Below are 27,240 nucleotides of genomic sequence, written 5' to 3' on the forward strand. Positions count from 1 at the left end.
TTCATGTCTCACCATTAGACCTTATATGTTTCTTTCACATTCTGTGTGTCAAAAGCAGCAATACACAAACAAGAAACAACAATAGCATTTTCTTCTCGAGTAATCAAGTCTGGTATTCTCTTAGAAGACTGAATCAGTCTTCCAAAACTTTTCACTTTGAGTATTTAAGCACTACTCCACAATTAGTGAAGTTGTTTTAAATCATGTGGATTTTTAATACTAATTATTGATACTAACATTTTCATTCTTTTTATGAAACACTTGTAAAATTAATCAGAAGAGGAGAACCCTTCATGATCGTATAACACACAGGACAACAAAACCACTACTCCCTTCTTTGTATCAACATAAAAGAGGCCAGATCAGCAGTGTACTGGAACACTACTTCACGTTTTCAGAACAAGGATATTCTAAGCATCTGTGCCAAAACCAACATTTCCTTCCACTCAGAAAGGCAATAAATCTACCAAACTGAAAGAAACAAACCAGTAATCTTCAGACACATTGAATGCATTTACAGGACAGGAAACACACAGCCAGCTTTGAGTTATTAACAATGAAATAAATTATAACACATTATGTACGTATAATTTAAACATACCCAATTTCTTGGCAATGAACTGTTTGGTGATTTTTTTCCTCATAAAGACAGCCAGTATCTAAAAATCGTTTCCCACCAGCTTATAATGACTTTAAGGGAACACGCGAGTCCAACTACTTGACTGTATTCCCATTGAATCAACGTGTTTCATAAACACACAATGAAAGTGTCATTTCTTTGTTGACTCATCCAAGATTTAAGGAGTTAAAAAAAAAAAAAAAAGCCCATAGGAGATTAGCTTTCAGCCTTGATGACTTCATATTGCTTGTCATGACAGGTAAGCTTCAGATAAGTTGAATCTCTGGGGCTACAAACAAGGAAAGCAACTAGGATGAAAGTAACAAAGCAGACGGTCCCTCCCTATTCATAGTCGCATCATGTTTTTATCTCAAGATGCTACGGTACTGGTTAATGTCACTTGTTTGTTGCCCAAACATTAGAAACCTCTACGCATCCACAAGAAGGAGAGGCTGGCGACCTATAAGCCACACTGAGTTTTACCGCAGTCTCATGGGTCAATAAGCGTCGGTTAAGAACAAGTATCACAGGCTTCTTACTCCCTACAGTGCATGCAAAAACAAACCAGGGGCACATTAGAGCATAATTTGGGCCTGTAGCAGTTCATGGAAGAGACATGACGCTATGCCTTTTGGTATCTGTGCAACAACACACGCTGACTTATATAAGTGTCTGCGATGCATCAACGGAGGCTGCAGCTTGTTGAGGACAAAGATACAAGACTGCCACACAGAACAGGCTTCCCAGATTTCACTCATGGTAAGAGATATTTTTCTTAGATCAGGTGGCTACCAAACAGAAGCTTGGATCCACATCACTGTTGCCTATCCTTGCTCTGAAGCCAGAGGCAGAGGGCAAGAAGAAGAGTTCAATGGAAAAGATCCAGTGAAATGACAACAATTTCATAACCCCTCTATAAAAGTCCAGGCTGCAAACCCTACAAATTGTACCAATGGTGACAGATCCAATAGATCCCTAGTCAAGAGTTAATTTTCTCAGTTGAAGCCTCAAGCATTAAAGAAAAATTCTTAAGCCAGAAAAAGAGGCCCTCTGTGACTGTAGGTCTTGCAAGTAATATGGTTACAGATCAATCTTCATGGTCTATCACAGTTATTCCAATTGTGCAAAATGTCTATTTAGCTTTAATCAATAAATACAAGAGATTGTATTTGTAAGAAATTATTTTCAAAATCTAAAAAATGTGATTTGTTTGTAAAATGCTTAAAAGCCCAACCAACTTGTAAGGTTTCTGCAGCATTCTTGGCTTTTAATGGGCAATGCATTAAAACATCCAGAAACACAAGAATGATTAAACAAAATACTGAAACAGGGGTAGTCTGCCTGCACAACCACCATTCACTGATGCTTTGGGTGGCTGGTCAGAGCAGAGACATTGTAATACTAATGAAAGAGCATGTTCTCAGGGGTGGGGGATGCAGGTTGAGCTCTGGGAACAGAACTGGCTTTCCTGACAGTGTCAAATGTTAGGATAATTCCACTCATCAAAATATCATTCAAATTTATCGGAATTGAGGGCAGGAATCAGAGTAGTTAGAAAAAGGCAACCCTTTGTTGGTTATATCTTTTCCTATAAAAGTTCATTTTCATAAATGTATCGCTGACACAGGCTTCTGTATTAATATTCAGATCTGCCAAGTAACTAAGTGTTATCACAATTTTGTAGTGATATATAGACATAGAAGCATGCTGTTCAGCTTGTGGATAGGCAACTCTTTAGCAAAACAAAACAGGCAGCAAGTAATTGTCTAGGCATTTTTTCTCATTTTACTTGCAAGCAACCTGACTGCATATCCTAGACCACCATACAAAATGACATCCTTATTTTTCCCCATCTTTTTTTCCCCTCCAGTTACACAGGTCACCATGGCTGCTTAAAGCAGTGAGGAAGCACAAAAGTAAATAAGACTTGCACTTTGTACAGAGGCTTAATTTCTAGGTGCCTGAAAACCAAGTCAGAGGCAGAGCAAATTCATTCCTATGCAGCACTCTTGTATAAAGCCTTTGAGCAACTCAAACCTGAAATCAAATTTCCTAATAATGAGTCTCCACATGATGACAGAGATAATTGCATTGCCTGCACAAATTACTAGTCCGAAACACATCATCAATATCATTATGTGGCTTGAAAACAGATCCGACCAAAGGCTTATCAGCAGTGCCAGCAAAACTGGATTCTGTCTAATCAGAAGTACAGACAACATACAACTGCTGTTACCAGAGCCATTTTAGCATCACTGGAAACTTCTACCTCTGTTTTTCCCTATGCCTAACACTGGCCCTGCACAGGCTCTCAGATGAAACCCCCCCTACCACACTGTTACCGTTCCCATCAGAAAGAAAACAGGATCAGGAATCCCACTTACGTCAACCAGAGAAGACAACAAAGGGACACTTCAGAAATAACTTATCTCCGTGGGACTGAATGTCACCTGGTTTGGGCATTTCTGTGGATCAGAACTATTTTTCTAGCCATCATTATGACTGAAATACAATGGGTGAAAAATAAGTTCAGGCAGTAGATTGTTTGCTGAAGTATTTTTAAAAAACACATCACTGATTGATTCAAAGCATTAAGTGCACTCTATTTTTTCAATCATCACCAACGTGTTCTAAAAGAACAAGAGTGAAAAATAAATCCAAACCCAGCAGTGACTCAGAAGAATTATTCAGTTATGTTACCACTTCATTTTTTAAATCTAGAAAAGCAGGGGTGTCCAAAATGAATTATGAATAACTGTTAGTAGCCAAAAACATGAAGAAAGGAATCAAAGTCCAAGCGCTTTCTACTTCTAATAGGTGGGACTGTAACATGGCCCAGGCATCAATGAGGATTTTTCCTCCTGGTTGTGCCTAGGTGATTCCAAGTAAGCTATCCTGTCTCCTCAGTTTTCCTATTTAAATCCAGGAATATAACAAAGAAGGCTGGAAAGAGCTCTGAAACCTGTGACGGGAAGGGCCATCTAAGAACAAGGCATTATTATCCCAGGGTAGTGAGCAAGCTGAGGCTGAGGATCTAGGACAGAAGGACAACTGATCCAAGGGGCGGCCGAGATCCAACAGAGGCGGATCAGCTTTCAGCACGCCTTAGCGCTGGGGGCTCAGGAGGAAATGAGAGCTCCTGTGAGCTTCTGGGGGAAGTATCAGGGTGGTCATTGGATAACATGGCTCCACACAAGCCCTGCCAGCTTGCCAGGCTTTGCAGCCTGGCCAACTCTGAGCTCCTTGGAGTCTGTTCTCATTTTCCTCAATGCAGAGGAGGAAGGTGATGATTAACGCTGCGAACAGGTGATTAGTGACTACCAAACACCAGTGCATGGAGGCATCTCAGCCAGCAGGCCTGACATGAAAGGTCACACATCCTAGCAGCAAAACACGGAGAGTTCGTCATCCTTGACATAGCCTTCGAGCAAGGAGAGGTGATACACTGCTCCAGGATCTCTGAGCACTGGCCCTTTATTTCCATACAGTGCAGTACTTTCATGCAGTCCCTGTGGTGTGGCTGCTCCTCCATGTCCTCAGAGACCCCTGCTCCCTGCAGGCCCCTGATAAAGGGTCATGCTGAATAAGTTCCTGCTGCAGCTGAGGAGCTCAGCCTGACCAAGTGGCACCAACTGCAGGGCAGAATTTTGCTCTGGATGTATCACAGACTATACGGCAGCACCTGTCAAGGCTGAAATACATTCTACAAGCATCACGTTTTTAAAATCTGCAAAGTCCTGTATATAGTGATTCATTTAACACGCTCATGATTAGATCTTTCCTGACAGCACAAGTCAGCATGTGGCTGTGGGGACTGAGACCTACATTTACAGCACTCCCTATTATTTTTGATATTTCAGCTCATAACGCACAATGACCAGTACTTTAAAAAGTCTAAGCTGCACTTAGGTGAATTTGTAGCAACTCATTCCACCTAAAAACATGGCCCTTTTGGGCCTTTGATTAGATACCTAAAGTATTCACTCAATCAACTCAAATTCTTGGGCCATCACCATTGTAGTTCCATCTAACATGGGTACAATGAGTGAAGAATATCATGATCCACACAGACGGAAAATTTTGCAGAAACTGAAAACAGCTTTCCCTTTACTTATAACTCTTCCACAATTCATAAAAGCATAAAGAAAAGACTAAAAAGGAATAGGATTCCCAGCACAGCATTACAACAGCTCAGTCTCAAAGCCCCCAGTCAGTGTAAACTTGGGAAAGAAGACAATGATCTCTGTCAAGAACTTCTTTTGGAACTGTGAGCAAATCATTTAGGGTTTCTTATCAAATAGGACTTGACATTTTGGGTGAATACCTTGACCTCCCCCTCCAACGTGCACCAATAACTGAAACAACCAGACAGTAGCCGTGTTGTGAGTAGCTTAGTGCTTTTGTAAATGCTTTGAGATGTCCTGCTGTAAAGTACAATGATGTCAAAATTCTTCCATTTTGAAAGGAAAAGAAGACGGAGGAGAAAAATCAACTTTATTTTGTTTCCTTTAAGAAAGATTACCACAAGGGCTTACTGGTATCTTCAGATTAGCAGTGAACCTAGTCAGGATAAAATTTAAGCCTATCTCCATTTTTTCCATTTTCCATATTTAAGACTATCTCCATGCCCAGCTCCATAGGAATAGAAGCTCTTGCTCCAGAACAGCACCTTCAGCATTGCTCGGAAACAGCTACCACTGAAGAGTGCTACTGGAATAACCTCTCCTCTTGGACAAGTCCTGAAATTGCTGCACTGATAACCCATTAGTTTGTATACCAACACCAGGAAATGCTGAAACAAACATTTGCTTTCCTTTTCATTTCATAATTAAGATAAGGTTGCCCAGTTAAGGCAATCACGATTCCTCTGCACGGATGCAGGTGAAGCTGCTGTTTTTCTTGTCAATTAAGAGGAAATCCCATAATGCCAAGAGAGATGAAAAAGAGCAGTCTGAGAAACATGTTAACTTTTGACCTATGATAATTGTTTCACTGAGTGCCAAAGTCAACAAACAATAGGATCCTAAGAGCGAGTGCTTTCATCTCATGGGGTGAGCTGGGTGGGAAATGGTTTTCCTGTGCTGTCGAAGTATATTTTCATGTCCTGGAAAAGAACTTCTGGTCTGTAACAGGATGAACTCAAGCCTGAAAATTCATGCTCTATTTCTGCAAAATGTATAAGAAGAAAGGAAGTCCTACCCTCCCCACAGTAAACAGGCCCAAGGACTATGCACGTTGTACATGGCTCTTGCAGACCAGTGCAGAGATCCAAAGCCTGTCTTGCTGAATGGGGCAAGAGGTTCTGAGGTTTTCCCTTTACAGTTTGCTCCTACCCTTCTGCACACTGCTGTGCTCCACAGATTCCATGCTGCATTGACTGAACTCTTCGCAGCATCACCCATAGATCGGTTTTTACCAGAAGTTTCACTAACTGGCAAGACAGCACTGTTAGAAAAAAAAAAATCTTTTTTTTTTTTTTTTCCCCAATAAGCCAACCAATTGCACTTTCACTTGAGGACTCAGCTGTTCCTCAGTACTGAACTACCCAACAACAAATCCAAAAGGAAAAAACAAACAAACAAACAACAACCCCTCTGTTCAGTGCACAGATCTTATCTTTTGATAAGTTGTTAATCAGAAAGGAGAAGTAAAACTTTGCACGCGATAGCTGACAGCCCCAAATGCACTGACCCTCAGCCAACGAACAAAGAGGAAGAACTGTAACCAAGTCCTGCCAGGCACGGGACAATCACAGAAGAGGAAGGAAGATGAGCAAGGACAGCATAAACTCATCCTTTTCCATATATCTATGCTGTCTTGCTATCACTGGCCAACTCCTTTTCTTTGTTTACTTTTGCAGACCATAACAAATAAACAAGCTTTAGAAAACTAATCTAAACAACAGAAGAATTGGACCCAAGGGGCAGAAGGAGCTATGGATTGCACACTGGGTCCCCACAAACAGCTAAGACCTGCTTTGTCCATCTTCCCATCAAAGTTTTGGGAGATGATTCAAGCCCTGTTTCCTTCTCCTTTTCAAAACACAGCTGATGGCAAATCCCAGGGAGAGAGCACTGCTCTCCAGAACACTCCTAGAAAGTCAGAGAAACAAAACCACAATTCTTCCTATCTGCTGCGCAGGCTGTAGGAATATACTTTGCCAAATTGAGTTTTACAGTAAGGTCTCCATCTTGCTCCTAGCCCAATGGGAAAGTGCCATCAGGACCTTGGCCTGTTTAATATTTTCCTTTCCAAGAGTAAAATACTTCATGAAAGTAAATCCTGGGAGGGAAAAGAAAAAAAGCAAAATGAAGCAGGATATTGGATTGTGTCCATACTGAGTATTGTATCATATTGTATTTATTCTGTCACTCTTTTGGGGAAAAGTCTTTTATTCCACCATTCTGCACCAAACCACCTTCACTCAATCAGCCCAGCTGAATGCCCTGCTGTGACCTACCTATATTGCCACTCCTGTGCACAGCAAACAGCCCCACTGAGCCTTGCATGGGCACAGTTAGGGCACGACAGCAGGACTGCAACTCTTGGAGGCTGGCGTGCTTGGGGAGAAAAATGGAGCCAACAGGCGAGTCGCTCCTCACAGCTGCTTTTGTTTGGTTCGTGAGGGGTCTGAATGCGCTATTGATTCCCTCGCACTAAAACAGATTTGTAGCTCCTGTGTGTACAAGACAGGGATCTCCTTCAACTCTAATCTCCAGCAGCTGTCAAAGACATAAAGGGCTTGTGGTTGGCCAGCGTGTCAAAATCAATGAAGATTTTAGGACTCCTTGCCTAAGGGGAGATCAGTCTCACTTGGAAATGACAGGAGTCAGTCTCAGACCTGAGTAGACCAGGCCACCCAAACTATGTGATGTGTGTTCAGGACATACTGTGCAGCAGGGCAAAGGAAACACATGACTGCACCTCCTGAGGAGCTGTGCCACCCTTACCCTGCCTGTCCCAAGGGTTTCCATCAACAGAACTGGAACCCCAGTGGGTTGGACCAGAAGATCTTAGTGGTCTTATCCAACCTTAACGATTCCATGGGACTGTGGCTCTGCACCACCATCCAAAGGCTCTGTCGGTGTCTAGGCAAAGGCCCACTGCTCTTAGAAGGGTGATAGATGGCATGTGTTTGGCAGCACCACTACGTGTGTGGTAGCACCACTATGACTTGCGCCATCCAATAACTGCCTCTTATTGCTCCAAATGAAAACACTGCCTTCAGTTAGGAAAGAACTCAAAGTTGACTTTTTTCTTTTAGTAAAAGCTAGGGATCCAGCCCAATTATTGTCCAGTTGCACTCTGCATAGGGAACACAGTCCCCAGAGCTCTTATTTGTCACAGTACAGGCCCCTTCCCAACCCTCAACACACATTTGTGCACAGAACAGCTCGGACACCGCTTAGTGCAGGAAGTCCAACAACCACTTGCAGCCAGTGCATCTGTTTCCTCACAGCTGTTTCCCCACCGCCTACCTTGATACAATTCTACTGCAGGGTGAGACCTTCAGCGTGGGGGGAGATTGGCTGAAAATGGTCACATTTCTCTCCCATATGAGATGCGGCTGGAGAAGAGATCAGCTGTGTTTTTTAGTGGGATGGGGTGATCAGAAGGCTGTACCATGGGCAGCACAGCAGGGCTTTCTGAACATACAGGTGAGAATATTGGAACTCTGCTCTAAAGGATCCGCAAAGAAAAGAAAGGGGAAAAAACAGGCTTGGTGCTCTGCCTCCTGGTCAGTGGCACCTTCCCACGTTAAGAGCAGAAAGCAAAGGAAGAATAAAGCTCCGTACATAACTGACGTTAAAGAGAAATAAAATCTACACGAGACTTGAGGCGTCAAAGAACGAAACGTGCAGTGTCACTTTTGCAAGAAACTTCAGACCTGGCCTTAATGGGCATTTATTTAATCCAGACCAGGAATTACTGCAGACTCTTCCCCCTCTGGCTGTGGGAATGGGGAGGAGGGCCCCCCCACACTGCTCCCCAGTAATCAACACGCACCAGCTCACCCCACGCACCTCCAAACCAATCCACCGAGCACTCTGCACTGCCTTCAGAAAGTAAATCCACAAATAACTACGGGAGAAATAATAATAATCAAGAAGTTCTACTCACATACTCTTTACTTACTTCCAATAAATAAGTGCTTACACATAAAAACGTCCCGCAGCCAAAGCAGCCAGATGGGCGGGTTACTAACCGTGCTGCTGGGCGAAGTGCCAGAGGTCCTTCCCCCCCACACACCCCCTCTCTTCTTTTTTCTTTCTTCTCTCCTCCTTTCCCCCTTCTCACCCCCACGTCCTCATTTACCAGCGGGCCCCCGGCGCCCCCCATAGAGGTGCGCGGCCACCTCGCTCCGCCGCCACTCACCGCCGGCCGGCTCGGGCAGCGTGGAGACCGAGGTCTGCCCCATGGCTCCGCCGGGACGCGTCCCGCCGTCACGCCGCCCGCCGGGCGCGCAGCCTCCGCCGCCGCTGCTTCCGGGGGGCCGCGGCGCTCCTCGGCGGGGCCGCGCCGCCCGCCGGCTGCCCGGGGGCGGCTGCGGGCCGGCGGCCGCCCGTCATGCTGCCGGGTCGCGGTCCGAGAGCGCCGGCGGCCGCGAACGCCGCGCCCAGCCCCGCTCCCGCCCCTCGGCGCCGCCTCGCCCCCGCCCCGCGACTCGGCCCCTCCTGGGGAGCGGGACGGAGCCTTCCCGGGTGGGAAAGGGAGAGGCGCCGTGCTGTGCTTGGCGAGTGGCACGAAGGGACTTGTTGGTGAATTCCAGGGTGGGAGGAGAAGGAGAGAGATCCTGCATGGCACGGCGGCGATAGGAACGAAGTTTTTGTTTTTCTTAGCGCATGACTGTAATCTAAGTAGTGCTGTGAGCTTAATCCGAGAACAAACAGGTAACTGTTGGCTGGGGGAAAAACAAAGAATTCCCGAGTGCCTACCAGCTATTAGGTTAGGCGTGAGGAGGAAATTCTTCACCCAGGGAAATTCTTTTACCACGGCTGGAAGGGATCTCAAAGCCCACTCAGCCCCAACCCCACTGCTGCAGGCAGGGTTCCCCCCACCAGCTCAGGCTTCCCAGGCCCCATCCAACCTGGTTCTGAGCACCTCCAAGGATGGGGCACCACAGCTTTTCTGGGCAGCCTATCCCAGCACCTCACTGCCCATTTCAATTCTAGTTTAGGGAAGATAAATACTAATGTATAACATTAACAGATTGTAGGCATCATATTACGTAGAATAAGAAGATGAAGCTTCTGATTACAGAAGTTTACTTCAAATACTATTTTTTAAACAAGAAACAACCTACTTGCATTAGATCACTTAAAGGTCTTACTAAGGAGATTTTTATTTGTGATGGACAAGATGCTGGGAGCACCCAGTACTACCTCCATAAATCCTTTAATCAGCTTTTGTAAAGTGCACAATGTTAAACACTTTCTCTTGATCCCAGGAAGGGAACAGTAGTTGAATACAGAAAACAGCACTGAACTATAGAACAGTTATATCTCTTTCTGCTTTACCTTCTGCTTGGAGATGCTAAAGGTCAACGCGTACATCTCAGGCTACTCCAGTCACAGTCATTAATGGTCATCAAATGAGAAAAAAATGGCACTCTTCCGCTTCAGTCCTGCTGTTTTAGCTGTTAAATTTAAGAATTCAGCTTACAACTCACCAGTGAGAGAGAACAAACCCTGAATCCTCAACACTGTGTGAGCAGACATCTACCAATGTTACCTGTGAGAGAAACTGGAAAGTTGAAAGCAACAATGTATTGTATTTCTCCTACGCAGAGCTATGTTTATGCAATTGCTGCCAGATAGAATTCTGGCATCCTACTGACATTCCTTATGAGTACTCAAACAAAATACATGCATTTAGCATTCAACTTTCAATCTGCAGTATGATAGAAATATTTTAATCTATGTATTAAATTTATTGCCACAATGGCACGGTAGTTGGCTTTCAGGACAGTTAGAGGAAGAATAGCATCTTCATGACTTCACAAATGCTTGTAGAACATAAACACTGCCCTTGTACAAATGGCTAGCAGGAGATCACTGAAGTGAATGTAAAACTTCAAAATAGTTCCCAAGGGAGAATGAAATAATGCACAGCTTTTAACCTCACTCACACATCAAAGAGAAAATTCCATCCCCTCGGTAACGCTTCAAAGACAGCTGTATTTCAATGGGCTTATTCTGCTGGGACGGACCATAGCAGTACATGACCTACAATATGTGGGATGCTGTTGTCCCACCTCTAGAGCTCTGTAGGATCGTGTTCAGTAAAAGAAGCATTTAAAAAAAATGAATTTGTATTACTATTCCTTCAGTTATCAAGATTAATTTATGGTACTAAGCGTGAAGCTGTAACAAAGGGCCACCACATTTAGCTGCAGGATTCAGAATGCAGGACTGGCAAAAGCATTCCATTGTATAAGAGGAAAAAAGTATTTCTCAGATTATTATGTAGGCAGAGCAAGAAGATGGCACTGAGTTCAGAATAGAAATTATCCAGCCGGACAATTCCTAATTCCTCACAGACAGGCCTTCCACACAGCCCAATGAAAAGGGTATGTATAGAGCAGCTCACTGAGAGGAACCTCGTAGTTCAGCCTACATATATGGCATATATAAGCGTTCAGAGCTAGCACAGTTTGCACGCAAATGAGGACTATTCTGATTGAGACAAATGATAGAGTCTTTGGATGAGCTCTGCCCATACAGCAGTGCGGCTGCTGGGAGACAGGCAGTGTGGTCCTCACTTGTGAGCAATCTGAGGGGATGCACCTTGCTCAGTATGCAGGTGATCCCTTGAATGTTGAGCTCTCAGCTCCTCACCATCACACACAGGGACAGAGCACAGCTGAGCAAGCTCCTCCGGGGCAATTTGGCACCAGCAGTTTTCCTCTCTGCTCACAAATGATCTGCAAATAGGCTATGCACTGACAAACTTGTTTGCTAGCCTAAATTATTCACCAAACACTTTGTAAGTGAATTTCAGGCAGTGGGAATCGTGTAAACAATTCCTTGCTGCAGCAGTTCAATAATTTATTACCTAGGCTGTATGTGAGGCACCCTCATCTGCACAGCTCCTTTGTGCTTTCTGACCCATGGTACTAGCTGCGCCTAGAGGGAATTTCATAGCTTCATCAATATGATTTTAAACAATGGGTGAGGGATGCTCTACCCACGTGACTTTAACACCTGATCTGTAGCTTTCACTGTATCCTTTAGTGTATGTTATTTGTATTAAGGAATTGCCTCATGAGTTGCTGTAGGGAACAATTAACTTGAAAGTATCTGGAGCCAGTTGCTCTGTTTCACCTCAACAGACCTGACCTATGAAGAAACCTTCTTTTACTTACACATTCAGAGGGTTTCAGTATTTGGGTATTATTTCACATCTACTGCTTTAAGAGTTAACAGCTGTCCAAAACCTTATGAAACAGCAGAACTGGTGTAATCCAGGTTTTGGATAATTTCTTAAACTGACTGTGCAAAATGATGAAAGATGAGCAAATTAAATGTTCTGCTTAAACTGATACTAAGCGTTGTACTTTTTCTAATTTGAACTTACTGAAAAGTAATACACAATACAAGGGCTCAGATCTTGTTTTATCCCTTTACCAGGTGCTAAGCACTGTGCACATTGAGGGGAAAAAAAAAAAAAAGTTACAGAAGCCTTTGCTTAAAGCGCAAAGGGCACCTGGCGTACCAGATCCCATCCCGACCCTAAACTTACACCGGACATTCCTGAAAAAGCTGAACAATCTAACAACAGATGGAATGACATGCTGTCCAAAGTCTGTAAGGTCCCACCCTGGTACTTAATAATTTAAATATTAGATTCTAGTTCCAATTTTAATCTGGAACAGGTTGCCCAGTGAGGCTGTGGATACCCCCTCCCTGGAAGCATTCAAGGCCAGGCTGGGTGGGGGGCTCTGAGCAACCTGGCCTAGTGGGAGGTGTCCCTGCCTGTAGCAGGGGGTTGGAACTAGATGTTCTTAAAGGTCCCGTTCAACCCAAACCATTCTAAGATTCTACAATTCTCACACTCTTCCACATTTTTACTACTGACAGTAGGAAGGACTATGGATATTTGTGTCGTGCCCAATGTCCCCATAGCTGCCTGTTGCGCTGATCTCAGCAGTGCAGTGACAGTGCTGTGGTGGCACAGGAAAGTGTTCCCTTTCCAAACAGAAAACAACTGTCAGAAATTTTCCAGTCAGGCATGTGTTTATCACCAGGTATCAATTTTGCCCGTGGCTCCAGATTTATGATGAAAGACAAAGAGGACCGCATTAAAAATTATAAATAGCTTTCTGCCTGTCCTAGTTCAAGCCACCGGGGAAGAAGAAAGAGATGACGTTAAAACATCGTCCTGGGTTGTGGAATTCCTCAAGAGTCGCCTTTCTGCCAGGTTTCCAGAGGCTTTGGCCGCTGCAAGTTTATATCAGTAGTTACACTAAATAGGCTGGATGGCCCCCATTGCTTGCCGTAAGAACCCCTGTGCAGCTGGAAGTCTGCTTCTCCTCCTCCACCTTTTCCTCAAAGCAGAGCATGAGAGCACACTACCTCAGCACTGCAAGAAGGGCTCCCACCAGCTGCACTGGCTCCTTTGGGCATCTTTCCCTCTCCCCTCTGTGCTTAATGCCTCCTGGCTGTTGCTGCAGCAGCAAAGCCAAGTTATCCAGGAGAGCTTTTGTGCTCCCCAGCCTGTTCAGCAGTACCTCTTCCCTCCATAGAAGTCAGCCATGCTACCAATCCAGCTGCACTAACCATTTTCCTTAGGAAAACACAGCTTTCTGTTCTTCAGAGCATGTGTAGTGGTTGCTGGCTGCAGTTCTCCCTCCGTGGCTCCAAGCTTCTTAATGAATCACTGCATTTTGGCACTGGAGCAACATAAACACGTCATTTAGGATGTCTTTGCCAAACACACATACATATAGAGCAAATTTTGAATGACAGAAAGTGAACAATTTAATGTAATATTCAGGCTGTATAGTTAAAAGTTGCAAACTAAAAAACAAAATGCAAATCTGAAGGCCACAACAGTACCATCAGCCTAATGGTTGCGCTCATGCAGTGTGTTTCACGGATCATAAGGAATAGGTTTTATCGATATCCATCAGCTACAGCTATAGCTCCCAGCAGGAAAAACAGGAACAGAAAGCAGTGGAGGACTGGAGGATCACTGATCAGCATGGCTATTACACACCTATCTTTCTTTCATGCCTTCAACACCTCTACTTGCTCTTACTGGTTTCAGTGACAATTGAGAAAAAAAATTATTTTCAGAAAAGCTGAATGTTTGGCACAATGGTTTCCTTCGTTCCACTTAATTCAATGAGATTTTGAAATGAACTTAAACACGTTGCTGGATTATAATTAGCCCTGAAGGGCAAGAGACCACAGGGGACCAGCTCTTTCCCTTTAAATGGGCAGCTGTAAAGGCACAATCTTAAACAATAGCCTGAACACCAGCAACGTTTGAAAGCTGGCCCTGTGCCTGATTAACGGCCAAGAGTTGGAATAATCTCTGCCTTTGTTGAATCAAAGTCATTCCCTACAATGCTAGTTTACTTCAGACATCTCTAGGCCAAAAATACAACTTTCAGCCTTCAGTTTCATTTCCCCCTTTTTTCTACTACTATAAAAAAATATGGTTCTTTTTTTCCCCTAAAGGGAAAATGCATTTTTTTTCCACTCTCCCATGACTCAAAAACATCTGAAAGATTCTTCCTCCGAGCTTAAGAAAAAGAGGGGGAAAAACTTCACCTTTTGGCAAAGATGCAGAATGGAAATTTTTGACTCAAAACAGGATTTAAAAAAAAAAATTATAAGAAGCATGTGAAAACAAGGGGTTATAATGGAAACTATTTTCATAGCCAGCTCTAAAGTAAGCACTTCTGTTCCAGAGACACATGGTACTGATGCAAACATTGATTTGATGCCAAAATCCCTAGCATATTAGTGGAATCCGGAAGCACTGCAATATTAAATACACCTCCAAATATATGTCAGACATCTCCCTGTGCCTGGTCCACTTACTCTGCACAGCATGACACTTTATGCTTAATTCATTAGTGACTAGCAGGCCAGCGGCAGGGCTGCTCGCATTTCCAGAGCTGGGATCTTCCCTGAATGGTCTTCTGTAAATCAGGGCTTACTATTCCCACTTTGCAAATACTGAACTCATATCTACTTTCCATGTGCAGCACTCATACAGCGTATTTTGTTGCGGTGTTTGAGCACCCCACACCGGTCCTAGGGAAGTACTATTACCCGCAAGGTCTTATTTCTGCATTTCATCAGGAGTGCTGTGGGGAGAAGTGGTGAAAGCACTGCCAGCTTGTGTCTTACAGGGACAGATCTGCTCGCCAGCACAGGCTGGGCCACTCAGATGATATTCAGAACAAAAATTCCTAAATCTCTGTCTCAACCTCACTTTCTCAGGGGTGTCTGGCAGGCTACAGAAGCAATGAGGAGGTATGGTGCTCAGCTGCATTTCCTTACTGGCAAACTCTGCTGGCTGCTGTCTGTCTGCTTACTTCAGCTGCCTCAAGGCATGTAACCCAGCCCTGGACAGTTTTCTTCTGTGGCCACCATGAGAAAATCCCTTTTGTACCTACTGCAATTACAGTCATGGTAATTGGCCTGCATCCTTGCTGATTCATTAGAAAAACCCACAAAAAGAAGAAGGGTTCTGATGAGTGTAAAATGAATCTTCTGATTTTGTGTGGCCCAATGATAAGTGTATTTTTTTAAACTGTGGATCTGTGGCTTTTGCTCAAAGTCCTCACCTTGCAGTGAAGTGCCAACAGTGATGGGAATCTTCCCCAGCAGGGATCTTGCAGAGAATGCAGAGGTACCTGAGCACATGCAGAGCATTGATCCAGGCTGGTTCTCCTCTGCCAGGCTCAGTGCAAACTCCCCACCTCTTGGTCTTCTAAATCAGCCACCATCTTTCAGGATCTTCAGCAGGTCTCCTAATTGCTTGTAGTTTGTTGTTAGGTTTTACCTAACAGCCTCTTCTCATACCATCCTTGATGCTGGGAGATGCTTCCATACTGCTGAATGAATGACTGTGGACAGGGAGGGTTACAGTTTCTCAGGCTTTGCACCCTTTCCCAATGAGGGAACACTGCTCTGGTAACCTGAGAGAATCTCCCTGGAGAAGGCTTTCTATTCCTAATGAGGCAGAAAGCCTGGTGAGCTTTGCATAAAGAAAGGCAAAGCTCAGCTCCCCTGTGCATAGAATCATAGAATCTTTAAAGTTGGGAGATCCTTAAAGGTCATCTAGTCTAACTCCTCTGCAATGAACAGGGACACCTACAGCCAGATCAGGTTGCTCAGAGCCTTGTCCAGCCTGACCTTGAACATCTTTAGGGACGGGGCATCCACCACCTCTCTGAGCAACATGTTCCAGTGCCTCACCACACTTAAAAGCTTCTCTGTTATGTTCAAGCTAGATCTCTTTTAGTTTGAAACCATTTCCCCTTGTTATATCACCACAGACCCTGCTAAAAAGTGTCCCCTTCTTTCCTGTAGCTCCCCTTTAGATACTGAAAGGCTGCTATCAGGTCACCTTGCGTCCTTCCCTTCTCCACGCTGAACAGCCCCAGCTCTCTCAGCCTGTCCTTGTAGGAGACATGTTCCATCCCTTGGATCATTTTTGTGGCCCTCCTCAGGACACGTTCTAACAGGTCCATGTCTCTCTTGTACTACACATCTGGATGCAGTACTCAGGTGAGGTCTCAGCAGTGCAGAGTAGAGGAGTGTTATCACACTTCTTTTGCTGCAGCCCAGGATACAGTCAGTGTTCTGGGCTGCAAGGGCACATTGCTGGCTCGTGTCCAGTTTGCTATCCACCAGTACCCCCCAATCCTTTTCAGCAGGGACATTTGGTGTCTATGTGCTGATTGCTGAAATCAAGTGTAAACCTGTGAGTCTGATTTTGCTTTTTAAATTCTCATGCGTTGTTCATTTGCGTGTTGGTGGCCAGGGAAACCAGTGTGCTTTAATTTGCCAGTCCTGGGGGTTTTTGTGCTGATCCAGACCGTTTTTAGCTCAGGTTCATTCAGTTACAAAGCCCACACAGAAAGAAACTAAACAATTAAATGAGATGGGAATGTTACATGGTTCTAGTGGAAAGTGCTTTTACTAAGACTAAACATCAATATTACAGTTTTTTGTTTTTTTTTTACTACCTGCTTAATACAGCAGATCATTAATGCAGCACATTTTAGTTAGTTAAAATGAACAAATTTCATTAAATTAAAATTCAGAGCCATTAAAGCCAGATGGGATATGGGGAGAAAAATTGCAGAGACTTTAGAGCTAATGTAAATGTAATATTGTTGTTTTCAGCTCCAATGCAATTAAATAGGGCTGACAGAAGCTTTCACAAAAAAAGCGCAGGAAGAAAATCTGCCTGTAAGGAAAATCAATTTAAAAGAAATTGTACTTCAGATATTTTCATGGTTCTGTGGCTCGCTGAATTACATTCCTGCATAGAAGCTGCAATGCTGGTGTGGGAGAGCTAGCACTGAGATCTTTACTGGTATGTTACTTATTGGGAGAAAAATGACTTAATTTACAGTCCTTACTGAAGGCAGGTGAGTGCCTAAAAAAATTAACCCAGGCAGCCTCATTCCCAAAGGAAGAAAATAACATTTTCAAGAGTACAGCCTGTGTGGGGAGCCCTTACTGCCTCCTCTGCAGTTCCCAGTGTCCTTGGGGACCAGGCTGTGAGGCTGAGTGCCCTCCTAAACACAGGTGGGTGCAAGGCACAGGCTGCCCCTTGGGTGCAGCCAACAGGTCTGACAGAATCATGGAATCATCTAGCTTGGGAAAGGTCTTCAGGGTCACCAGACTCAATAGGGCCACCAAACGCAACCATCAACCTGACCTTCTGAGTGCCATCACTAAGCCATGTCCCTGTTGCCACATTCACATGTCTCTTAAATCCCTGCAGGGATGGGCATTCCACCACTTCCCTGCACAGCCCATACTGATGCTCAAACAGGCTCTCCATGAAGTTCAATCTCCAGTGCAACTTGAAGCCCTTTCCTCACATCCTATCACTTGTGACCCGAGAAAAGAGACCAGGCTTACTGACTGCAGCACAGTTACATTTAGCTGTGGGGTTTGATCAACAAAATCCAGCTCGGGATTAAGCTCCAATGCTTTCTGTAAAGACTCTGGACCAGTGCTATCTCATATAGGGCTTTCCTGTCACTGGGGCATGTGATGATCAACCTCTTAATTTATTGCTCTGAATAATGTTAGGAAGAAAAATGTTAGGAAGAAAAGAGAGAGAGAAAAAAAAAAAACTAAGTTAGATACCTAAGATCACTCCATTTCTTTTTAAAAACAGTTGCTGTGTATCACACTAAATAGTTGTTTTTGACCAAAATAGCAAGTGAAAGTCTATATAAAATCTTGCCTAACCATATGATATACCCAGGGGAGGGGGGGAGGGGTGTCTGTTCCCAAGCAACCTCAAGCCCACATCCCACTCATTTAAACTCCTAAATACAACACAAGATGTCAGAGTCTTCGTTTTCTCATGAACTCCACAGCAAGTATGAAACTTGACCTTGATTCATACACAGTGATAAAAGCCAGAGCCTGCAAATTTATGAATGTAGCTGGCAGCCATTAAGTGCATTATGTGGAGGTCAGGCTGATGGTCCCTTTTTGTTTATTCCTCTTATTTAATGATCCATTGCTGGAGATGTGCCAAAAACCTTCAGAGTGTTTTACAACTTATTTATGTGACTGAGAAGTGTATACTGTTCTTTCCATCCTCATTATCCTGGCATGCTGAAAATAAACTGGAGTGCAGAACTGGCATCTGAGGAAAACACAGAGGGCACGGGGTTTCTTTTTAACGTGAGCTGAGAAGATGCTTGTCACTTTCTGAAGCAGCCTTTTGTTTGAGTGACAGAACACGGCTACCTTCATTTTGTGCAGCCAAATTCCACAAAAGTCAAGTATCTCAGAATGGGATATGGCATCTGGCTCCAGGCAGATCTCCACTCATTTCAAGATGTGGTATGGTTATGGTTTCACCACACTGTCAGGGTTCAGAAGATTTACCTTTGCTTAGTGATCGCTAGCTCCATGCCTTACAAGGAAGACGTTGTCTACGGATGTGGGATGGATGACCTAAAATATACTTACATAATAGGCAATTTTGCTTGGACCTACTGTATCTGTGAATAGATAAGCTAAACTAATACAAGTCACTTGAATGTTGATGCAGGAGAAAAGGTACACATTTTCTACTGCAGCCAGCACTGCTGAAACACTGTGTGCCCAGATGTTTGTGTTACAACATCCTGTTCCTCCTGGCAAATGTTTATAGGTCTGAATAAGAATTCCAGCAGAAAGGGCGGGTGCCATTCAGACCCCGGACTGGAAAAACGTGGAAAAATATTGCAGAGGTCTGTTTACCAGTCTAATAGAGAGAAAAGTAAGTATTTGAATGTTGAGATGTTTTTTTATTAAAACAGCTGGTGAAGAAATCCTGGTGCAGGAACCTCATAGGAATCTGGCATTTATGATATGATGTGCTAACATTTATCATATGATAAATTATTGTCCGTGCAAGTTGAAGTAACTGGATCCACAATTCAAGCAAAGAATTTTTGGTTCATGTATGTTATCTATTAATACTGGGTCATTAATGAACATCTCACCTTATTAAGAAAAGATCATACCCTCTACAAAGTTACTTTAGACTTGTCTGTCAATTTTCACATTGAACACCACTGTCTGACAGCTAAGCTTTCAAAGTGCTGTGGCATTTTGCACTTACCAGATTAATGCTCACTAAAATCTGAGCCAGTCTAGATGACAAAAGAAAATGTGACAACCTCGGCCAATAAAACATTTACATGAATGTGTCTTTAGTCTAAAAGCTTGTTACTGAATTGCCAAAATGAAAGCTGAACATCACTCAGTGCATCCTTGGTGCTGCATCAGTGAAGTCACTGGAGCATATTTCAGTGACAGTGAGTTTTATACCTGATATATCAGAGACAAGTAGCAGACAACTGTGACACTTCTGTAAGTGTGCAGAGCTCATTCTTTCCCTCCCTGGCACTTTCAGCTTCTGCTGCTGGCCAAAGACAGACAAGGGGATCCTGCTGCATGCATTCTATTAACTCTTCCTCACCTCCAAAAACAAACTTGAGTTTCCTATGACTATAATTCATAGACTTTCTAATTGCTGTTGATAATATGCCTATAACCTGCAGTATGCTGCATACACACACACAAAAAAAACCCCATAATCCTGTAGTAACGACAATCGAGCCTTCGTGAAAATTCCACTATCGACATCAGATTACACTTTTCTAGGGAAGAGATCCATGTATCTAATTGCCAAATTACAAAAATATTTGAGAAGAAAGCAAGTGCCACAGTTCCCTAAGTATAAAATTCATTCTTTCCAGGAAGTTTTTGAGTTTTGAGGGTTACAGCAAAATTTCTTGTGCTCTATCTTATCTAATTTGCCCTCTTGTGTATTTTTGATCGGCCTTTTGAAAGCTGACACAGTTTCTTATATTAGAATTCAGTCTAAGCAACCAGAACACTTTTCATGCTTCACCACTCACTGGTTATTAGTGTAATCTGCAGGAAACAACACAACAATAGAGCATTGTTTCTGAATGTGAGCAAAAGGTTAGAACAACAGCCTATGCTCAGACTTGGCTTCTTGACTCCTCTTCCCTTTAAGATGAAGAAAGGGAATGTTGTGTGTAGTAATTCTGAGGCTATTTCCATTGTGCTCCATATCTTTCATACAGCTTTCTACAGGCCAGAAGAGAGCAAGATATAGGAGCGCTCTTGCCCTGGAAGCACTGTGTAGCTGAAACAGTGAGAACTATGGGAGCTTACCAGCTGTGAGGTAAGGCAAACCTCTGGCTTCCCAACAATGCAATACTTGAGTACCTCGCAGTACCCACCAGACAGATTGGCTACAGTCATAACCTCATAGCCACCAGGGTAGCCGTGTGAGAAATTATTCCCTCTCAGAGAAGTGTAGCTAGACCCACAGACAGGATTTCACAGTCCTCAGCCCCCTCCTTCACCATTGCCTAACCACAGGGACTCTAGAATTACCTATATAGTGAAACTTTCCTCCTTGGTACTAAAATCCATTTAGGGGATCCACCACAGCTGCCTGAACCATAGTAGTGCCTTAGCACTTGCACCACTGGATAAATGGTATCTAATCCCTTTAACACTATTCTGGAGAACAGCCTGAAGACAGCATTTCTTGAGGAGCCTGTCTGCTTTCACTTGATACTGGGCTACCAAAAGAATGCAGGTTTTGGGGAAAAAGTCTGTCATTAATGAATCTTATCCTCACTTGTAGGAGTCTCCTTTCCCTAGACAGTACAATGACAGGGAGTGAGGTGCCCTGTTCTTTAGTTATGAACCTGACAAGGGGTGCCTCATGGCTTTGGATTCTTGGGTGACAAACAGGGAAGGGCGTCGTAAACATTAAACGACATGAACATTTCTCCTGATGTTCTTTGGAAAAATAAAATGTAAGTAAATTCTTTCTCATCAGAGCAGAAGAGAAAACCACACCATCCATGCAAAACAACAGTACCAGATCAAAGAAGTGGTTCCTCACAGTATGAAGAGCAGCACCAGCAATTTGTTTCCCAAACTGCCAGACTCAGGAAGCAAGTCCTTCCTACTGGGCTAAACAGCAAAGTGATTTTTATCATGGCCCTCACTGCAGCCCTGTATGTGTTCCAACTGCACTGCCAGGCTGACAGTGACCCTGAGAAATGAGGATGTTGCCTGATTTCAGACACTGGAAAAACTCCAAAATCTGCCCTCCATTGGAGCAAGTGGTGATAATTGGTTTAATTGGTTCTGGCTTACACCCATCAGCCCCACTTGTTAGTACTTAGGCATAGAAGTAACATGAGTTAATGTGTTGCACAGGAACCCAGGCCAGTGCTGGCTCTGTGATAATGAGAAAGAATTGAGCATCTTTCATTTAACTACACGTGCACTGAGAGACACTGTAATGGGCATTATTTCAAGAAGCCTTTCTCATGCTGAGGAGGTAGCCAAGACTCGTATGTCTCAGCATTACCATATTGTTGTGTCCAACAGCCAGCAATTAAGGCAGATGTGGATAGCTCCGCTGGAAACAGGGGCTTTATTAAAACTGGAAGGAGGAATTATGAGCTTTGATTAGGAAGCATCCTTCTTGAGGCCTTCTAATACCTGAGGCCCCTGATTTCCAGCCTTTTTAGCAATCCACTAGCTGTAACTTCTGAAATATTGTTTTTCCCCTGATGGTCATCAACAGTTACCTTCTTTATTCTTAGTCTGAATCAGCCATTACCAATATTTATATATATACATACATACATATATATGTATGTCACCATTCCTGACAGCGAACATCTACAGATGATCTTGGCGATACTTAGTCATAGATGGGAATGAAGAGGTCCAAACTAATGATTTTTGGTAAGAAATAGTATTGAGACAGTTTTGTGTTTTTTGGTTGTTTTTTGTTTGTTTTTGGGTGTTTTTTTTTTTGTTTGTTTTTGTTTTGTTTTTTTTTCAGTATTATTAAATTTACAGAGATGCAAAGGGATTTTAGGGTGAGATGCAAGAAAGTTCAGAGTATTAAGAAATTTGTTTTGGTTAGTCTTTCACAGTGACATCAATTTCTGAGTTATGAGGCTTTCCTGCATCTTCTCAAGATTTTCAGGTTTCAAACAAGATGTGGGACATCAGAAGTTACAGTTTCCCAGGAGCTCAAACTGGAGTCAGATGCTTTCAGTGTTGCAAACACATTTTAAGAGTTTGTTAGCTCCCTGGGACCCAGCTCATCAGCTGACCGTGTGCTCCCAGCTTAATGACATGTATTATGCAAGTATCTTTCAAAATCACTGCTCTCAATGCTGAGCCTCTCAATCTGTAACTATGACCTAATTATTTTCCACCCTGATTATATAGCTTTTCATCTGTCCATATTGAATGCATTGGTTTCTCACCTAAAAATAGTTTTATATTTTCTTGCCAGTCATTGCTAGTAGCAGCCACAGAACAGAGCAGAGAACCAGTTCTTGCTGGATGCCTCCTGAATCACACCAGACGTGTGACAACGATCCTAAAATACATTTGTATTCTGAAGCCTAGCATTTAGGTACTCATTTGATACATAACATACTGATTGTATATCATGTTAGCATCTACGTGGCAGACCAAAGCCAAACAACTCAGTGCAGCAAGTTAGCTGTATGATAGAATTTCCCCAAACCTGTTTTTCCAAAAACCCATGTTAATGGGAGTTATTTGTATTCAATCCTTTCATTCTTTCTGGCTCAGTCCCTGTATCATCTGTTCCATATTTTTGCTCAGGATGGATGTCAGACTCACCAGCTAATGACTACCAGTGTACTTCACTATAACAGCATTTTTTAAAAGCACAGCTCTCTCACAAAGGTGATGAGATCTGCCTTTGGCAACACTTTCCCAGCCACTGCTATATATGAACATGCCTTGCAGCAAATTAGGATCTTCCCACTTTCCTGCTTGCATTCCTTCTACGCATACAGGAAAGGTCCATCCAGCCCATCTCCAACAGCAGCCGTAAGCAATGCTGGCTTTCCACAGGCTCTGTGTGGTGGCTAAGCATCAGCCTTGCAGCTTGCTGCCTAGTTTTGCTTGGGAAGCAGTTTTGTTCCCATCCATTTGCAATGCCTTCTGTACTACACAAAGCACAGGATACAGCTATGTGCAAATATGGCAAAGAGATAGCTTGTTCTATAAATGAGCAAGAAGCAGTTTGGTTTAAAGTAGTGGTCACTAAAATTGGAGAAAAGAATTAAGAGCAAAGTGGATATGCTTTTTAAAGATAGCAAAATCTTGGACTGGTCATCTTTATCACAGCAAAATCCAAAATAACCTAGGAGATCACATCCCAGCTACAGGAAGTAGCTTGGTATCAGCTAGGAAGAACATTCAGTTTCTGTGTGTTCATGCCAAGTCAAACGTGGTAAGAAAGGTGACCAGAAAGAAAGTCACACATTCTGTGAAAATATTCTCTGCTTTTTCTCTCTGCTGAATAGAAGCCCAGTTGCCACAAGTAAGTTTTCTCTTACAAAATTTGTTCACTCTTTGTTTTAAGAAACAAAATCAGTCACGCAGCTCCATATGCACTGTGCTGAGAAGTTTATTTTTGCTGCTTTCTGAGGAAAGCACAAATCAGCGGTCTTTCAAAACAGCGACAACACTTTTTTCCATTGGCAATCTGACCTACTACTCGAGGTGCTCTTTACTGACCTGAAAAATAGCTGAAAGGCAAAGCAAAGCAAAGGAGATCACAGAGAAGAGACAGCGATGCCACAAACTCGTGATTCAATACTGGTTACAGGAATGATGCTTACTTTTGCCAGGTGAACCTGGTGTTTGCCTCAAAGGCAGTCATTTGAAATGGCCACACACCGCGTCTGAATCCAGAAAAGGTGCACAGACTTTAACATTTGGGAGTCATCTGCACTAACGGATAAATAAAGCTGAACTCGCTGTCAAGCTTTTAAATGTAAACCAGAAAATAAAAAGGAAAAAAAAAAAAAAAAAAAAAAAGAAAAAGCAACAACAATATCTAGCTGTGATTGCGTGCAGCAACCAGGGAGCTTATCTCAGATCAATCTTACCTCAGCTGAGTTTTTCATGTCACTGAAATAGTAAGCCATTGCGTCAGGTAGCCAACAGCATCACAATGGGTAAGAGGATGCAACCTTTACCAATGCACTCGCAGCAGTACTAACGTAACAGAAAAACACTACTCTCAGAAAAAGTTCTTTTAAACAACAGCCATGCAGCTTGCCCCCTCAATGCAGTGCCATATCATTAGCTTATTCACCCGTGGTGCAGATAAAAAGAGCAATGCAGGCAGCCAACAGAGAAAGGAAGAGGTCCCACCACAACCTCTTATTGCTCTGTGGGAGAAGGGAACATTTTTAGGTGGGAAGGATGCAGGCTATTTTTGCTCATAAAATAAGATTCTAAACTGAGTTGAGCAGTCTGCCTACTTTGCCAATATAATCCCTGACCACTCAGCAGGCAAGTTTCCTGAGCTGCAGGATGAAGGAATGTGCACAGCGCCTACGGAACACGAGAGGATGCAGAGGTGAGAGGAATGTGTGAACATCCAGAGCTCTGCATACAACTACTGTGATATGCATGTTGAAGTCTCAGTACTCAGAACTAAAACAATGAATGTTAATAGACAGTGCATTATCTTGAAGTGGAGGACAATAAAATAGTTTAATATTTATCACCCTCAGATATTGCTGGCATTGCAAAGTAAATTGCTCACCTTGATATACTCCAAAATCTTGCCTCAAGGCTCACTACAGTTAATTTGGCCTTACAGCCCCCATGTGTAGGTAAGAATGTATTTTTCTCATTATCTACATGGCCTAACCTTACAAATGACCACAACACTTTCAAGAGACACTATACAAACTTCTCCTGCTTCTGACAGGTAGTGGCACCTCCAAAGCAGTGAGCAAGATGGGGTTGTGCTGGGACTGATTACTCTGTGGGTTTGGATTAATGTCTGTTGGACAAAAGGCACTGTGCAGTTTAAGCACACTAGTGTGCTTGGAGCTAACTGTAGAAGCTCAGGCCCTGACACAGGGCATGCACGGTCTTTGTGATGTACTGAAGGAGATAAAGATAGTGTTGTGCTCTGTAGAAAAAGTAGGAAAGCTGGGCTCTGCTATTGATGACACGCATTCCACCTTTAAGGCCCAAACCATTCTTGCTCCTGAATTCTGTGATGCTTTACCCAGAGGGAGAGTAAAGCACCAGCACAGCTGCCCAGAGAAGCTGTGATGCCCCATTCCTGGTGGCTGTCAAGGCCAGGCTGGACGGCTCCGGGCAGCCTGAGCTGGTGGGGTGGGGGACAGCCCTGCCCATGGCAGGGGTTGGGGCTGGTTGGGCTTTAAGGTGCCTTCTAACCCAAATCATGCTGAGATTCTATGATTTTATTATTCCTGAAGCCACACATGTCAAAGTAAGCAGCCACTTCTACCTCCTACCGGCACCACTCAGAATCTTCAGTTGCAGAGTAGGAAATGCACGTACATGCCTTACAGAGGCCCTATCACGCATTACAATCGCTGTGCTAAGTAACATAAACTAAGGAAGGAATAAATTCCATTTGGCAATCAGACCATATTGTGCTCTAATTATTTCTTAATATCCCAATGTAAGGGCAGCATATCGGCCCCATTTTTAAATTGTCTGGCACTTGCAAGTTTGTGTCATAGAATTAACGTTAAACAGCTTTCAGATCCTTTATTAAAAACTGCTGATTGTGTACTGTCTGACAAAACAGAATGTCTCCATTAGAATAATGATTTATTGTCAATATAGTAGAATTAAGGCTGACTATTCTGGGTATTAAAAATGCATGGAAAAAATCCATTTAAAAAGTGTTATGTGAGCTGTCAAAATTTATCAGTTTAATGCCTTCGTCATTTGCATTTCTTTTTAAAATGCCAAGTGAAATTAGACCTTATCTCACCACTAGGAATTGCCAAATTTCACTCAGAATTAAAACAGTATCATGTGTCATGACAGTTATTTTAATAATATCAAATAACAAAAACAGAAAAGAGAAGAAAAAGGAAACATAAGTACTGCAGCAACAATTAAAGAACCTAGGATATATATGTTATTTTTACAACACTCATGTGCAAGAACTCTATAGGCTTCCTGAATTAACAGACCATTTCCTCTGGCAATAAGGCCACAGCAAAGCACAGCACTGCTGGACTGTGCTCTAAATGCCAACAAGCAGCCCCCCAGCAACATGCATTTTCTGCTGGTTTGAAATAGCCATGTCGTCTTTCATGTGGTTCCCATGCAAGCCTCCGCTACTAAATACCCATCACTTTTTGGACCTCCTCAAGCACCAGTGAGAAAGACAGAAAGGACTTGTGAATCAGCAAGAGCTGCAGAGAGGACAAACCCATTCCAGCTTTGGTTCCTGTGGCAATGCCAGCTGCCATCACGTTTGTGTCTGAGTTACATTCTGCAAGGTCTCTGCTAGCACAGGTCACGCCAGAGCTGAGAAGCTTACTGTTACAAGTGTCTCCTACTGCATCTGCCTCCCTGTAGAGACATGGAATAATCCTTATGACTCTCCTGGTACAATTCAGAAATGCATTTTAAAACATTTTAGCATTTAATGAATTGTGAACTGCAAACAGTAACTTTTGATAATTATATTACAGGAATATTGGAGCTGAGCAAATGAAGAAAAAGTAAATATTTGTCCTGGACAGTTCAGCTTCTCCTGGCCCATTTGTCTTATTTAAAAACTGGTTGTGAATGGGGACCTGATCCTGCCCTCAAATCCATTGCTTCAGCCACATGTTCCCAGAAACTCAGATATCATTGCCTGGGTGGAGTTTGTTTCTTCCAAGATACAAGCAGCTGCCCATATCCAAAACCATCATTCTTTACTGCCTGAGAGAAGCCCCACCACTCGTACCACTGCCCTGCGGCATTCTTGGGGAAGAACTCTTTTATACTGATTTCTACTGGTATCCC

At 43.2% G+C, this 27,240-nt stretch overlaps 1 protein-coding gene across 3 annotated transcripts in view; it reads right to left on the reverse strand.

Annotated features, from left to right (window-relative positions):
* The window catches only part of PHACTR2 (phosphatase and actin regulator 2), a 120,567-nt gene that overhangs the window by 62,442 nt on the left and 30,885 nt on the right, over positions 1-27,240 (reverse strand). The window contains exon 1 of one of the 3 annotated variants that reach the window (XM_085217151.1): positions 8,996-9,276. The exons of the other annotated variants lie outside the window; for them this stretch is intronic. Coding sequence (XP_085073277.1) covers positions 8,996-9,038 — 43 coding nt within the window. The 5' untranslated portion in view covers positions 9,039-9,276. Of the gene's footprint in view, positions 1-8,995; positions 9,277-27,240 lie in introns of those variants that run through there. 3 annotated transcript variants of the gene reach the window in all.

This window comes from Meleagris gallopavo, chromosome 2, assembly GCF_905368555.1.
Source record: "Meleagris gallopavo chromosome 2, MGAL_WU_HG_1.1, whole genome shotgun sequence".
In the NCBI taxonomy this organism is placed as follows: domain Eukaryota; kingdom Metazoa; phylum Chordata; class Aves; order Galliformes; family Phasianidae; genus Meleagris; species Meleagris gallopavo.